Genomic DNA, 16,975 nt, shown 5'->3' on the forward strand with positions numbered 1-16,975 from the left:
AAAAAGCTCTATAAATCAATTCTTATTACAATATGAGTCTGGTGGCATGGGCAAAGGGGATGTATTTCAAACCATACAGAGAAAAAAACAGCTTTGTATGCAATTCGATAGTCCTCCAACCAATCAGAGCCATTTAGTTAAAACACATTTAACTCCACAGCGCTCAGATTACGTATATGCTTACATCGCTGTTACTTATTCTTCTGTCTTCTGTCAATCACTACATAAAGCCCACCCAAATGATTTGAGCAGATCTTTGCAGTAACATAATCAGATCCTAAAGAAGCGACACTGTCACCAACCCGAATGTATCGTTCAGTTCAGGTAGTTCAGCTGGTACTCAGCAAGTAGAATGACTCCTGCTGACTCTCCGCACACAAAATAAATGTTTGTTTCTTTTTAGACCAGCTGTAAGAGTAATTGTGTTGGACTATATAACTACACTGCTCAAAAAAATTAAAGGAACACTTTGAAAACACATCAGATCTCAATGGGGAAAAAAATCTTCCTGGATATCTATACTGATATGAAGCTTTGAGCTCAAATGAGTTTGAAACAAAAGGATGCCACATCATTTGATTTAAATGAAAATTATCAACCTAGAGAGGGCAAAATTCAAAGTGAAAAAATTATGCGGCAGGCTTGTCTATTTTGCTGAAATTTCACTGCAGATGGTGTTTCATTCAACTGGTGTCCTGGGGTATCTCCTACATAATGACCCAGTGGTGTCCCATTGGATTAAGGTGAGGTGTGTGTGGGGGCCAGTCAATGGTATCAGTAGAACAGGTCTATACCTTGTTCTTTTATTAAAATAACTAAACATCCTGTTATTTATCTTAATTATACGACACATGTTTACACTTCACCTCTACTCTCTGTATCACGCATGGCTCCAATGCGCGGACACACAGATTTGTGCGCGCATCCACAGTTGAGCACACTCCCACTAGTGGACAAAGTGCCCGTTGGAAAATATGTGCATCAACCCCCTGAAAAACAGACAAACATCAAGCCCTCAGGCCACCCTCATGAAGTCTGTTCCCAGGAAGTTTCTGTAAAATCAGAAAGGCCATGTACTGTATATTACCATTGCGTTGCCGCTAAGGTGTTGCCTCAAGCGCTTAATGACATTGTTGGTGACATAATCCAATGAAACGTTAACTGGTGAAACAAACGATTGTGATTGGTACAATTAAAAAAGCGGAGACCAGCTCAACTTTGATATGCAGCAGTCTCGCCCATCAGGGAGCGTGCCAGTTATCAGCTTGACGGTTCATATCCTTGGCTTCCACTGAAAATGTAATGTAGCTTGTTGCTCTATCGCTGCTAGAGTGAATGTAGCATCACAATGATATAGCCTGGAGCTAAACAATGATGCCATTCTGCTTTGTTGCTTATTTCCAGTGGCCACTACAACAAAAAGACCATCAATATAAAACCGTAACTTTAAGTGCAATGAGTCTTGCACATGCCAGTATGCTTACAAATGATTCCATATTCTGCTCCAATGGGTTTCGTATTATGCCTGTACCTAATAAAAGGATCCCATAAAAGGATCTAAATCAATGGGTCTATGCAAATTCAGACAAATATTTCTCTAACAATCTGACATCCTCTGAAAGCTCCAGAACATTTGACCTACTGAGAGTGGGGTGAGTCTACAACTTGAAATATTTGCTGATGTACTGTAAGTGTAAAACTATTGACAGGATGCTTCCGACTACAAACACTAAGTCTGTCTTTAATGTAGGTTTTCGAATTTGTCAAACTTTTTTAAAAAAGACAATTTTCATATCCAGTTTTACTTAATAGACTCATGTTTGGCCAATATGCCAGCTTCATTCTGGGAGCCTGGTGTTACTACCAATCACAATAGTCCAGGAAGGCACACTTGAGAAGCTGAAACATAATCACAGACATCATTGCATGTAGGTCCATTTCCGTTGTCAGGGAGCTGACGTTTGTCAACTGTGTCACAAAAAAAACAACTCTGATCTTGCAGATTAGATACCAAACAATGCCATAGTAAAACTGACAACACAAACATATCATCTTCAGTAAGTTAATAAAGAAGCCATGTTACACATTTTGTATTAGTCAGTGTGCAGCTAAAGTCACTGATGGGACTTTGTCAGACACTAAAATGTGGCGCAAGTACAGATATTTACAGTTTTCACGGCTTTCAAGGCAAATCTTCAATCCATGTTCCAGATTTGAGGGGATTCTTGGTTTTACTCAGCAAAATTATAATCAAGATAAGACAGTAAACCTTTTTCTTGGACCTCAGGTCAAGTGTGTGAATTGCTGCTATGACTACACAACAAATGGCAGCGATCCACCACAATGAAGCAATAACAGGCGAGGCAGATAAAAGTGGGCAAGATGAGAGGAACAGATAGTATCTGAGAGGGGCTCTTTGTTTTGCTATCTCTCTTCCCCCAACACGACGGCCGGCCAGACAATCTCCCAAAGGTGACACAGAGCTCCCAATGTGTCTTTGTGTGTGAGAGAGAGAGATTATGGTCAAAGCAGGAGGGAATGAGGAAGCTGCATTCAAACAGCACTTGAATCCACATATATGCAGTGAGCAAGAGATAAAGATAGTGACAGAGCAAGAACGGAGGGAGGTGGCAGGTGAGGAGGAGGAGGAGGAGGAGGAGCATGGCTGGAGATAGAAAAGGGCAGAATATCCTTTTGAGGCAGCCTGAGGCGTAAAAACACACCTCAGGTCCTGCGTTCAGACAAGCCTCACATTCCTAACTTAAACACAAGCCTCAACACATTAAGATAGAAACACAGTTACAGACAAAAATCCATCCTGTATTCTTAGATCAAATCCACTGGAAAAATATTTTGTTTTGTGAGAGAAATGCAAACCATCACCAGATTTGGCATTCAAAGAATGCCAAATAGGGCAACCAAAAAAATACATTTCATTTGAAGGCAAGCAGCGTGTGCATTACAAGGCTGAACACTTTTCTGCATATAATGTTGAACATTAAATGTTAGTGTGTTTTTAAAAAAACTGTTTCCAGCATAGAGCTCTACAGAAGAAACTTGGGTTTATTAAAAGGAACTCCCAGTGTTTCCAGGATTTTTTGTTAAAACTAGTTCCCTTTCACAGGTAAAATATCATCCCAATTTCCATGCGTGTGCTTGTGTTGACATTTAAATGTCATCATTTATGTTTCTCTGCAAATTAATGATAAATAATGCTATGTAATACAGCCTGAGATTTGAGCTGACTGTGTTATGTACCGGTTTCAGTAGTAACGACTCGCTTTAATGCCAAGTACTGACACCTCAGTGTTCCCAGGAAGTTTTTGCTAAATGCACCTTTTTTCAAAGGAAATGTGTTGGGGCCATTCAATTCAATTCAATTCAATTTTATTTATATAGCGTCAATAACAATACAAATCGTCTCAAGACGCTTTACAAAAACCCGGCCTGAAACCCCCAGAGCAAGCCTGAAGGCAACGGTGGCAAGGAAAAACTCCCTTTTAACAGGAAGAAACCTCGAGCAGAACCCAGCTCATATGGAGGGACCCATCTGCCTAAGGCCAGCCGGGTACAGACAGAAGAAAGAGAGAAGAGAACAGCAAAGCCATGCCTCACCAATGCTACTCCAGTAATAGACAGGAACATAATATTTTTTTTAGCTGCAGCAGTTTAATGCAGTCTGAAAGCCAGCCCAGCTAACCCCACCCCCAATATATGCTTGTGGATGAAAGTTTGTCTTTAGCCTCTCCATTGGGAACTGATTATGCACTCCGAGAGTCGTGGAGTTGAATTAATTCACAACTAAATGGCCCTGACTGGTTGGAGGACTGATCCAATTGAGGCAGAGTTATTTTTTTCTCTGTATCGGGTGAAACACGTCTCATAATGAAATCTAAGTGCAGTGTTACCGGACTCATATTCTGATTAGAATTGAGTCTGGTGACTCCAATTTAGTGATTTTCAAGAACGAAAGCCTTTATACACTTAAAATTAACCAGTTTGTATAAGGTGTTATCGGGTCTGAAGAGTTTCTTTCTGTTCAGACCAACCGCACTCAACATGGGGGTGCTACCACAGACAGACCAAGCCGTGATTCAAATGGTAATAATGGGGTACATTTCAGACAGTGTCTCATGGAAGACATTCACAGAGTTGCATTCAGTTTGTTGCGACTCACAGGAGACAAATGTTTGTCTGTTTCAGGAAGTTGATTGAGCAAAGTTAAGTTGCTTAGTCACCATCTGAGACCACAGAGCACAACAGCATTCAACAGAATGGACGAAAACCGAAGAAATAGCTGCAGGTGACTGTTTTTACTTCCCTCGATAAAACACATATAATATGTTCCAACATAAGTTCCATACAAACACTGACAAATAACCAACACTGCTTTGATCATTGTCTCCATCCTCAGTTGTAGTATAAAACAATTTTACCAAGCTTACGGTGTTCAGTATTGCGTTAGTAAGAGCGGAGGAAGGCACCACAAGTTTAATATATACTAGAACTGGAAACTTGAAACCATGCACTCTAAAATTGACTTTTTTAGAGAAATAGTCCAGTAGTTAGCAACAACGAAGGTTTGCATATTTATAGATTGTGGATTTTTTAATGAGGGAGCATGAGTAGATGTACTCTTTTTTAATATATAAATTAAAAATTTGGAGGGGGGGTTAAACTCCAGTTGGATGAACATGCCTACCGGGACCACATTGTTAAAAAACATTTTCATTTTAATATTACTTAACTCCATTTTAAATAAAGGATTTTACAGAATAGAACAGGATAAAATTGAAAACATGATAATACAGTGCCTGGCCAAAAACAAAGTCGCCACCAAAAAGGTCATTGGACTGCCTTTAGCTTTGATTGCAGCACTCATTCTCTGTGGCATCGTATCGATAAGCTTCTGCAACGATGAATCCTGCCATTGTCATCTTGGAATATGCCCATGTCATCAGGGAAGAAAAAATCCATTGATGGAATACCCTGGTCATTCAGTATATTCAGGTAGTCAGCTGACCTCATTCTTTGGACACATAATGTTGCTGAACCTAGACCTGACCAACTGCAGCAACCCCAGATCATAGCACTACCCCCACAGGCTTGTACAGTGGACTCATCAGAACATATGACCTTCTTCCATTGCTCCAGAGTCCAATCTTTATGCTCCCTAGCAAAGTGAAGCCTTTTTTTCTGGTTAGCCTCACTGATCAGTGGTTTTCTTAAGGCTACACAGCTGTTCAGTCACAATCCCTTGAGTTCCCTTCACATTGTACGTGCGGAAATGCTCTTACTTTCACTATTAAACATAGCCCTGAGTTCTACTGTTGTTTTTCTTTGATTTGATTTCAGTAAACGTTTAAGCTATCGCCAATCACCATTAATCAGGATTTTTTTCCAACCACATTTCTTCCTCAGAGACAATGGTTCCCCACTATCCTTCCAGTTTTTAATAATGCGTTGGACAGTTCTTAACCCAATTTTAGTAGTTTCTACAATCTCCTTAGATGTTTTCTCTGTTTGATGCATGCCAATGATTTGACTCTCCTCAAACAGAACATCTTTTCCATGACCACATGTCTTTAGACATGGTTGTTTAAGAAATGAGAAGCTACGTATTGCATCAGTTGCGGTTAAATAACTTGTTGTCAGCTAAAAGATAATTAGCCATGCAGTAATTATCCAATACGAGGCTCGTACCTATTTGGTTAGTTAAATCCAGGTGCCGACTTTTTTTGGCCAGGCAGTGTAAATGTATGTAGTGTGGCAATTAAATTAATTACAATTTATGCCCTCCTATTTAATGTTGTAATTTGCCTTATATACTGAAATAACATTTGCAAACCAAAAGGTAAACGAGTATCCTATACTCAGTATTAAATAATAAAACGATCAGATCAGAGGCAAAAAAAACTTGATCTGGACAGCCCTAGTATTTATGCTGGCTGATAGGGACAGGAAACAAACAGCAACCCATCTGGGTTCACCAAACGCTTTAGGACCGCTATCAGCAAGGTGAATTTGGTAGTAGGAACCATAGTTGTGGACGATGTTTCCTTCAGATAAACCTTTTGGGAACTTTATGTTTGCATTTTGAACTATTAGTCTGTCATGACAATAACAGTCACATAACAAGCAGCACATGAAGCAAAGCACTCCATAGCCCTATCAGCGGACTTAATGGTGTCAGTAAATAGCTTGGTAGTAGCAAGATGTGAGTTCAGCTGCATTGATTTTAATGATCAATGATCATAGAGAAAGCAATCAGGGTGGTTAAAGTACAAAACAAATCGCTGATCTAATATTTTGGACAATTTGGAGCAGCTGTAAACCATCAGCTGTATCTGGCAACAATGGTCTCAATCACTACAACTTCACTGAATTTGTGACTGCCACATCTCTGCTCGTTGCTCAATGTGTGTACGACGTTTTAAAATCAAGGAGTTGGTTTACTTTGAGTTAGTTAAGTGTTTTTTTATTATTTTGTCTAAAATGCTCATTTGTCTGGTTAGTTTACTTCCACTGTACCTGCAACTAAGCTTCAGTAGGAATGAGACAGTGTTTTATTGGCTCCCTATTCATACATAAAAAAAAAAAAATCAACCATGTAAAGTGCAGGCTTTAGTATAAAATGTTTCAGGAAGTAACTACTCTAACTAATCAGATTCAGGGCTGGTGAACAAAATGCTGTGACATCAGAACCTCTGACAGGCAGAAATTTACCATCTCCAGACCTGCTTTTAAAGAACAGAGACTTTGCTTCTGGGGTAAATCAAACACTTCCGTTTACATTGTGTGTTTGCAGCTGATTCAGAATAAAAGCCCTCCAGCTGCCAGGATTCTGATGAAGAGGAGACATGAATGAGGGCGGAGGCATTGCTTAAGGGTTTCTAACTGAATGTGAGCTTGACGGTCCTGTTCTAAATGCTTCAAACGCTAGAACCAGTTTATAGTTGAGTATAGAAGCAGCTGCACGTCTCCGTTTCATTCTATACCTTAAGATAGCTTTTTTAAATGCCCTAATATGTGAATCTCTTTATCGCATCACAATATTTGCATGGTACAAGGGACTATGTCTACACGTGAATCATCTTTTAACCCGTTGAATGAATTACAACTACTTCTTATTGTGTTATAAATTAAATCAGTGCAGTGAGACGAAATGGAAGAGAAACATTCGGATAGACAAAGCTTGCATGAGCCTCTCTGTGCTTCAGTCAATATGTCAGATTGAATAAACTCCACTTTGTGGACGCTGATCAATCAAATCCAGTAAAAACTAAATCTCCCTCGTGTCCTGTGCTTTTAAATGTAACATAAGCTGAAACAAGCATGATTACAAAAGGTCACACAGGCCGCAGCTAAATAGCTGCTGTAAAATTAAAACATACCTTTCATGCTTTAATGGTCTTCAAGTATTAGCGCCATTAAAAGTGTTTCTTCCTCGTTGCTCATTCACTGTCTGTAACTGTGTAAAGATTTCTAAAACTGGGAGCCGGAAGGTGTCGGCAGACCTACAGGTTGAAAATTATTTGAAAGCTGTTAAGAAATGCTAGCAGGGAGGCTAACTGAAAAAGACCTGACCTTTTTTATTTAGGGTTTCGCTCATATATTCACAGGAAAATACTGGTGCTCCTACAGCTTCTTTGTATTTTCCTTGAGAGCAGCAGTCATTTTTCCAACGTTTGCAGGAAGGAATGTTGAATTTCTGTGCTACTTATAGGAGGAATGGAGGAGCACAATATTAATTAATTCTAATTAATTTCTAGCATAGCCTAGAGAGCCTTCTGCTGAAAGCTCAGCACTGTAATGTGCAATCTTTTAAAGGGTATATTTCTAGTATATGATGTTTTCCACATTACCACAGCATGTTTGCATATGCTTTGCATGAACTCCACTCCCATCAGTCTACAGGGTGCAGACATGTTTTGTTTCACATCCTTTCAAAAGGTGTGTTCTGTTTCTCCAGAGATATTTTATGCAACAACTTCCAATGGCTTTTAGGTACAAAATGTCATCTGACTAAACAAATAATACTGATAAAAACCCAGATTGAACCAAAATGTAAATCTGCAATAAGTGGTCTGTCTCCAGATACAAAAAAACAATAGAACCATCATGAACTCTTATGGTATAAACAGCATGCAGCACGTTTGATTCAACACAAACGTGCCCTACGGAAGACAAACACAATATTATTGTCGCAGCTGTGTACACACTCTTATTAAAAAGTATGGATCAGCTTCTGCTGTGGTGTTGGTATCTTAAATTCGTTTACACTGTTTTGTTTGTGAGGTGCAGATATAAAAAGGGGGCAGAGGGCAACTATAACGCAGCGGCATACAGCCGTGGCCAAAAGTTTTAAGAATGACACAGATATTCATTTTTGCAATGGTTACCTGCAAGGAAACACGTGCAGTCATCATTGCTGTGCACAAAAATGATGATAATATCTTATTTATTCGTTTCCTTTTATTTCAGATCTTGAGTGCTGGCTGGGGTGCATGTGGAGACGCATTTTAATGGCAAGTTCGACCACAGGTACTTAAAGCTGGAAACAATTCCTGCAACATCATGCAAATAAAAGACGACCAAATGCTGAATTTCCTACTCAAATACATACTGAGGGGAGTTTCAGTACAGCAGTCAGCAGGGAAGATGGAAATGGACTGTGCACTGCAACGGAAGACATTATGTGTCCGTGAGTTAAACTTTAACAGAGTTTTCAGATTTTGTAATGACAAGAGGAGATGTGCTTTCAGACATTTTTAGTTTATATTTCTTTACTGTTAGATAGGTAGATGTGTAAAGTAAGATTTTAATTGTGTGACCAGCTGTTTTTAATGTGCATATGACAATAAACATCTTGAAAAAAAAAACTGTGCATCAATTAGCTACAACCAATCAGAGCCATTTAGTTGTGAACAAATTCAACTCCACGTTGCTTAGATGACATGTAGGACTACATCACTGTTACTCTTTTTTGTAGATCTTTGCAGGAGCATAATCAGTTCCCAACGGAGAGACTCCAGATTACTTTTCCATCTTCTGCCTTCCAGGCAAATGTATAGAATCATTTAGTCATGTTTCAATCTGCGTTTCCCTGTTGGGCGCTATAACAAACCTGGAGAATATCCAGTATCTTTTGGAAAGTGTATGTTATGTGTAGATTTACCCACAATCCTTTGTAAAAGCACATAATTCACTTGGTTCCATAAATCAGTTCCACAAAGTAGGCATTGCCTTGTTGAAACATTAGATCAATACATCCAGCAGACAGAACGAGCGTATTAAAGCTCTGTGTGCATCAGCAGATGTGTGAGGGTGTTAATTGCCTTTCAGAACGAAAACAACACGTACATAAACACACACTTTCTCTCTGCTTTTACAGCCTGCGTGGGCGTCACAGAAAGTCATTACTAACTTCATTTTTGTTCAAAAATTAGGTTCAAAGTCTTTCGTTAGAGTTCGTGTTGAAGGCAAAGGACACATTATTAATCCCTGAAATCACTGTAATTAATTAACTAATTTTCTGTAACCGCTTGTTCTCTGGGGTGGGGCGGAGGAATTGGTTTCACAGCTGCCCTGAATCAAAATCAAACTTAAACACGTCTACTGTCTGGAAGTTCTGTACACTGCATAACTGGTCGAGCCTAGGCCTTCCTGTAAAATAACTCCCCTATAAAATATAGGCATTTGTGGGTACAACACAGTAAATGTTAGCTGTTTCGGTATGTTTTCTTACCTTGTAGACCTGCCCATAGGTGCCATTTCCAACTAGTTCGACCAGCTCAAAGATACCAGCTGGGTCCTAAGATAGAGAGAAGTAGAGTAGAGTGAGGAGGAAAGGGGAGAAAGGACAAAAGTACAAAATTATTTAGGAGAACACTCTGACTTAACTGACCTGGACACAAAATGGATAAAGGAATTTGACCTTCAAACATACAGTCAGTAAAAGGTTGACTGAGCACTGCATACCTGAGGTATTACCTTGTAAAAAGCCTCCCTGTCTAACCACACTGTTATTATGCCTTCAGTACTTACCCTATGAGTTACTCAGACACAAACAGTCAAAGGAACTACCATAAAGCTAAAATGAGCAACAACATGCTGTTTTGTTATGACCACAATCATTAGTTTTTTTCATTTTGCCCTAAAATTTGTAATGTATTTATTTATTTATTGTTTGGGAGGCACTAGGCAAAAATCCAACTGCAATAAGGGCACTTAAGCTAGCCTTTATGGCTAGGTGGTAGCCTTAAAGCTAACACAGTCACTTTTATCTGCCATCTAAAATGTAAAAACTCAGTTAAATTTTAACTGAAGGCACTAAATTCATTCATTCATCGTCTGTACCCGCTTCTTCCTGCTAAGGAATAAGGGGGTCTGCTGGAGCCTATCTCAGCTGTCATTGGGCGAGAGGCAGGGGTACACCCTGGACAGGTCGCCAGTCCATCGCAGGGCCAGCAGAGAGACAGACAACCATTCACACTCACATGCACACCTACGGCCAATTTAGAATCACCAATGAACCTAACCAGCATGTCTCTGGACGGTGGGAGGAAGCTGGAGTACCCGGAGAGAACCCACGCAGACACAGGGAGAACATGCAAACTCCACACAGAAAGGCCAGCCGGCCCAGTCGGCCCATGGATTCGAACCCTTCTCGCTGTGAGGCATCAGCGCTAACCACCTCGCCACTGTGCCGCCCCAAGACACTAATTTGCTGAATCTTAAATCATAATGGAAACAAGTACCACAAGATAAATTAGTGCTGCTAATAGCTAACTAGCCTATCTTAGCAGTGTGGCAGTGTGCAACCTTTGACTGGAAAATTCACATAATTGGTTGTCATTAAACTGTTTTATTTTCATTTACATATATTATAATAAACAATGTATACAATGTTGTATTTAAACATATATATTTAAAAATGTTAAGATTTATTAAGACAGCTTGTCAAAGCAGTATCTAAACATTACCAAAAATATGTGCTACAGAAATGTATAATATTTAAAAAAGAAATGTAAAAAACATTCAAAGAACTTAAAACCCAAACTGCAGTTAGTCTTTGCTAAATATAAAATTGTCTTTTTATCCTTGTTCGAGAAATCTGAAAATATACCTGCTGTGCATCTAAATAATTTCTTTTTTTTTCACATAAATAACAACACAAGTAGCTAAATCTTACATTAATGTGGAATACAATTATTAAAATTTATTTCAAGATATTTTGTTGCGTTGTAGCTGCACAGAAGTGTGCAGTGTGATCCTTCACAACTATCCGGTAAACCGTTCAAAATGCAGTGTATAACCACTGACAATGACAGAGGAAATCCCAGTACAATTACCAAAGGCCAGCAGGTAAAGTCACACATAGCTAAAACACACACACTCAAGATAATCGTATCTTCAGGCTGATTAAAATGTAGTGAACCACACAAAACACAGATGTAGATGTTTGAGCATACCTGCGTGTGTTTGTATTAGTGTATATGTATGTGTGTGTCACCTTGCTGTCAGCCACAGCACAGCGTTGGGCCTATTGCAGTGGAACCTCCTGAAGGGGATTAGCTTCAAAAGCAGTGTTCCTTCTCACTCAAGGTCAAACAGAAGCATATCTAATCCTAGAGGACAGAGCCTCACACACACAGACACACGCACAGGCATGCACACACACCTGTACCAACTTTCAGATCACACATGTAAGGAAAAGGCCAGGTGACAATATGTATGACAAATTGAACTGAAGAGATGCTCAAATATTTGCAACTTGCTAACTGCTATGTGTAAATTGCAAATATTTAAGAAAAGTCATCCGTTGTTTCGCAAAAATAATTTCCTTGCTATAAATCTACTCAGGTCAGTGTACTTAACTTCTTCACACTGTAACCTATTGTTCCTGAATGCTACACATGTACTTCAGAATGAACAGTAAATGATGCATGAAAAGCTAAACACTCAAAAATTTGAGAAATTGAAGCTGTGAATACAATGTTCACTGCCTGATGAATAATGGACTTCAAGCATAGATGATTAATAATAACCATGTATACTGGGCTCAGGACCAGGGGCCCAAGGAGTCACCTGTAAAATGTCAAAGACACCCACCTGTCAGAGACACAAAACAGTCACATAAAGACGTAATATGAGTACAACAAAATGCAAAATAACCACGAAGAAACAGAACATGACCACTGTTAAAAGCACAGTGACCAAAAAGACAAATACAATCAACTACAGTGACAAAGAGACACAAATCAACCACAGAAACACAGCATGACCTCAAGGAAACACAAAATGAAAACAAGAGACACAAAACAACTACAAACAGATGCCTAACTACCAGACACCAAGGTAACACAAATAACTGCAGAGACCCAAAACAACCACAGAGATACAGAGACTCAAACTCAATCACAAAGAGATACAACACAACTACAAACAACCTAAAAGACTCAAAGCAACCACAGAGACATGCAAACCAAGTACAAGTGCACCACAAGCTAACACAAAGTGACCACAACAAGATTTAAAATGAACTCTAACAAAGAGATACATGAAGTTATGAAACTTAAAATAACCGCAAGTAGACACAAGGTGGTCATGAATGGATCCACAACAACCAGAGAGTAAAATGGCCACAAAGGATCCTAAAAAGACAGGAAAAGGGCGGGGGGGGACCTTTTCTGTTGGTTCCCAGAGGCCCGTTACATCTTAATCTGTCCTACAAGTATTGAACAAGCTTAGTCAATATACAGTATGTTTACTAAATGATGGGCTGATGTGCTTTTGATTGTCTCTTCCTTCAACTTTCAGTAACAGTTTCATGACTAATAATCTGTCTGTCCTGATTCTTCTATAGATGTTGCCATATTAGAATAGCAGGTAAAGAGAGACCTTTAAAACCAACTCCTCTTCTCACTGAATTAATCGAATTTTGAAAATGATTTGATGTAACAAAGCATACCAAGGTCACGTCCTTATCCGAGACTCTTACAGCCTTTTAGCACTGACCCTGACCAGAGTTATTAGAGAAATTTGACCTGAGACATCTTGGAGTCAGCATGGAGAACAACGACTCCGGGTGAGAGGAGAGGAGCGGAACATCAAACTACATAAGGAGTTGGTTACAAGAGATCAATCATTAGGGGTGTGATGCTCTGCTACAATAGGAAGTGTGTGTTGAGTGCGAAAGTGCGGGTGCTTGCAACAGGCTTTGCGTCACACTCAAATGTTTCCCCGCAGCTCTCTCCTCTCATCTCCGTCCTGGGTGACCTAATTTCCAGGCGTTGTGGCACTGAGGGAGACAGCGAGGATAATCATTTTTACAAGAACATTAGCATCTCATTCAGTCTTCCCTCACACCTTTCTAACTTTATTTGTCACTCCAGTGTTGGTGTGTGTGTGTTTGTCTCTTTAACATGCACACAGACATGCAGTCCCACCCGGTCAATCATGCCCAGACTTGATGTTCCTCTGCAGGTACAACTGTGTTGCGTAAGGTAAAAAAGTAAGGAAGAAAATCACGCACATACACAAACACACACACAAACATATTCATATTCATCATGGAGACCTAGAACTGGTTGTCTGCTAAGTGAATGTATCATCATGACTGTCTGACTGTCTCTCTCACACACACACACACACACACACACACACACACATTCCTGCACTGTCTCATCCTGTATCTCGCTGCCTCTCATCCTTGCGTGCACGCGCACCAACCCCACAAACAGCCTCTGCGATGCAACGCTGCTGTCGCCACAACATCACGAAATGGCGGAACTCGCTCCTGTTGCGGTTATCAACGCTATTATTCATGGTGTGTTTGCAAGTCAGTGTGTGCACGTGCGCGTGCATCGGAAGCCACTGTAATATGTGTGCGCGCGTGCGGCGAGACACAGTGAGCAGCTCAACATCTGCCCCACATAGTAGACAGGGCAGCCTCTATTACGCCGTGTAGTGCACGCGCGTGTCTGTTGTGCACGCGCGCAGCAGCAGCAGGGCCTCATTACATCACGTCCCAGTTGTTAAGAAAAAGCATCCACAACAAACAACAACAGAAGTGGGAAGCCACATGAATCCCACTCTGATATTCGACTTGATTTCCTCATCATTGGCCGCCGTGCACGAGCACTACACCCCCTTACGCATCCACACGCGCATAGGCTTATTGTAGGATAAATGCACGCGCAGACACCACAGGTCGGCTGCAAAAGAAGAGGAAAGCGCACGAGGACGCATCCAGGGAGGCGCTTGGATAGGATGGAGAAGGGAGGAATAAAAAGGGAAAGTGTGGTGGGGGGGGGGGGCAGGTGTTCAGCTTCACGTGCACGCGCTCACGTAGACCGAGACACCTCATCCACGCACGCACACACACACACACACACACAGGGAGACATTTACCCGTAGTGCAGACAGGTCTATCTCGTCCAGACTCCGCGCAGGGGAGTCGCTCGCCATGGTTCTCTCGGTAGACACGGGACACAAGATGGAAGCTTCCTCAACGACCATCGACCGAGAAGGTGCAGAGCGGCGGGGATGAACACACACTCCTCTAAAATAAACAAATCCCCCCACCCACCCCAGAAATATCCCCAAATCCTTGTGCAGGCGACGGTTCTGTTTTTTCCCGAAAGGTGAAACGAGCGCTCCAGGAGGGGGAAAAGACGGAGGAGGAGGAGGAGGAGCGCAGCAGGGAGGCGATGTGCGCGGAGCTCCAGGTGCTACATACTGCTCGGTGCCTTAGATCCGGTGCTACATGTCTCCACCTCGACCTCCGATGTGGACACTGGAGGAGATGTGTAGGGGTGACACGGGCGCGCAAAGACGCACGAAAAGAACGGCAGGAGGGGACAGCGGCCGAGGCAAACGAGAGCGAACACACTCCGTCGGTCAGTCCGTCTGTATCGCGGAACAGCAGCGCGCTTCCCGGGAGTGGCCTGTGAGGAGGCTGCGCTACAGACAGTGACGCCCACAATGTCACACACAACACACACCTTCAGTGTGACGGTAAAAATAGGCAGATACAAACAGCTGTCCATCTTATTAAAACTAAAACTGAGCGGTAATCAATACTGCCACCAAGATGTAGCCTAACTGTCAGCCGGGGGCGAGCGTCATGCCCTTTTTTGTTCCACGTGCCAAAAGGTCTTTTATAAAAACCCACATGGGACACTTCCAAACCTATTAATGTCACATCAAGGGGACATATTAGAGGAGACGTTGGTGTCCTCTGCTCAGTCTGGCCCCAGTCTGTACCTCTCATGCCTACTATTTGATTTCCCTAAAAATAAAAAAATAAAAACCTCAAAGACTCTAGGAACCATCTAGAGGACAAATGTTCTAGCTGTTGCACAACAAAGATATAGGCCTACATCTACAGGAAATGTGTGTCTCAAAGTAGTTGTATGGCATTTTCCTCTCATTTTCTGTCTCTTTGTGGTCATTTCAGATGTCACTGCAAGTGTTTTGTGTCTCTTTGTGGATGTCTCACACTTCTTTGGAGTTGTTTTGTGTTCCTTTCTAGTTAGATGGCATGTTTTGTTAGTCTTTTGTCATAGTGCGTCTCTTTGTGGTTTGTGGATTTGTGTCCCTTTGGAAACATTTCGAGTCCACTTGTGTCTCTTAGTTTTTGTTTTGTGTATCCTTGTCATTTCATTTCACAACTTTGTGGTTGTTTTGCATATATGTTGCTCATATTTTGAGTCTTTTATAGCCATGTTCTTTGTCCTTGTGGTCGTTTTTTTTTTGTCATTTTATGGTTGCTTTATATCTTTGTGTAGTGATTTTGTGTCTCTTTGTGGTTGTTTCACATGTCTTTGTGTCTGTTTTGTGTCTCACAGTTTTCTTTTCATATATGTTAGTATTCATTTTGTGTTTTCCTTGCGGTTGTTTGGGATCTCTTTTGAGTCATTTTGCATCTTCATGTGGTTGTTTTGTATATTTTGTGTGTACCTTGCGTGTCGCCGTGGTCAATTTGGGTGTCTTTGCTGCCATTTTGACAGCTTGCATCTTTTTGTGGTTGTTTTGTGTCTCACTGTAGTGATTTCACATGTGTTAGTGGTCACTTTGTGTCTCTGTGATTGTATGGGATCACTTTTGTAGTTCCTCTGCATTTCTTTGCATCTGTTCTTTTGTCTCTTTGTGGTAGCTTTGTTTCTTTATGTGGTCATTTTGTGTGTATTTTACTTGTCGTTCAATTGGTCAGTTTGACACATTTTGAGTCACCTTGTGTCCCTTTGTTGTCATTTCACACAACATTCTGGTTGTTTTTCATCTTTTGCATATATTTTGATTATTTTATTGTCATTTTGTGTCTATTTGACATTGCTTTGTGTCTCTTTGAGTTTGTTTAGTACCTCTGTGATCAATTCATACATCTATGCATCTCTATGAGATCTTGTTGTTGTCATTTTGTGCCTCTGTATGGTAATTTCACAAATATATGTGGTTGTTTCAAATCTAAGTAGTCATTTTGTGATGCTTTTTGGTCCCTTTGTATCTCTTTGCGGTAATTTCACAAATCTTTGTGATCATTTCCCACATATTTACTTTAATCTCATATCTAAGTAGTAATTTTGTTTGCCTTTGTGTTCCTTTCATGTGGCTTTGCTGTCGTTTTGTCTCTTTGTGGTTGTTTTGTGATAATTTTGTATCTCTTTGTGGTCATTTCACAAATATTTGTGGTAATTTCCTGCATTTTTGCATTCATTTCATGTTTTGGTAGGCTCTGAGGTTGTTTCATTTTGTGTCTTTTTGTTATCATTTCATATAACTTTGATGTTTGTTTTGGGTCCTCTGCAGAAATTTTCCGTCCTTCATAGTCGTTCTGTTTCTCTTTGTGGTCAGTTTGTGTCTCTTTTCATACATTTTGAGTCAGTTTGTGTCTATTTGTGGTTGCTTTAAGTCTCTGCTGTTGCATTGAGGCAACTCTTGGCTTTAAGTGGTACTCAGGACACACCCA

The 16,975-nt window shown here is 40.6% G+C and overlaps 1 protein-coding gene across 6 annotated transcripts in view; it reads right to left on the reverse strand.

Annotated features, from left to right (window-relative positions):
- The window catches only part of tnikb (TRAF2 and NCK interacting kinase b), a 60,730-nt gene extending 45,720 nt beyond the window's left edge, over positions 1–15,010 (reverse strand). For all 6 annotated transcript variants that reach the window (XM_084565625.1, XM_084565626.1, XM_084565628.1 and 3 more), the window contains exons 1-2: positions 14,416–15,010; positions 9,749–9,814 (exon numbers count right to left, since the gene is read on the reverse strand). In XM_084565625.1, coding sequence (XP_084421751.1) covers positions 9,749–9,814; positions 14,416–14,523 — 174 coding nt within the window. In that variant the 5' untranslated portion in view covers positions 14,524–15,010. The remainder of the gene's footprint in view (positions 1–9,748; positions 9,815–14,415) is intronic.
- Positions 15,011–16,975: the final 1,965 nt, after the last annotated feature.

Source organism: Chelon labrosus (genome assembly GCF_963514085.1).
Source record: "Chelon labrosus genome assembly, chromosome: 18".
Classification (NCBI taxonomy): Eukaryota; Metazoa; Chordata; class Actinopteri; order Mugiliformes; family Mugilidae; genus Chelon; species Chelon labrosus.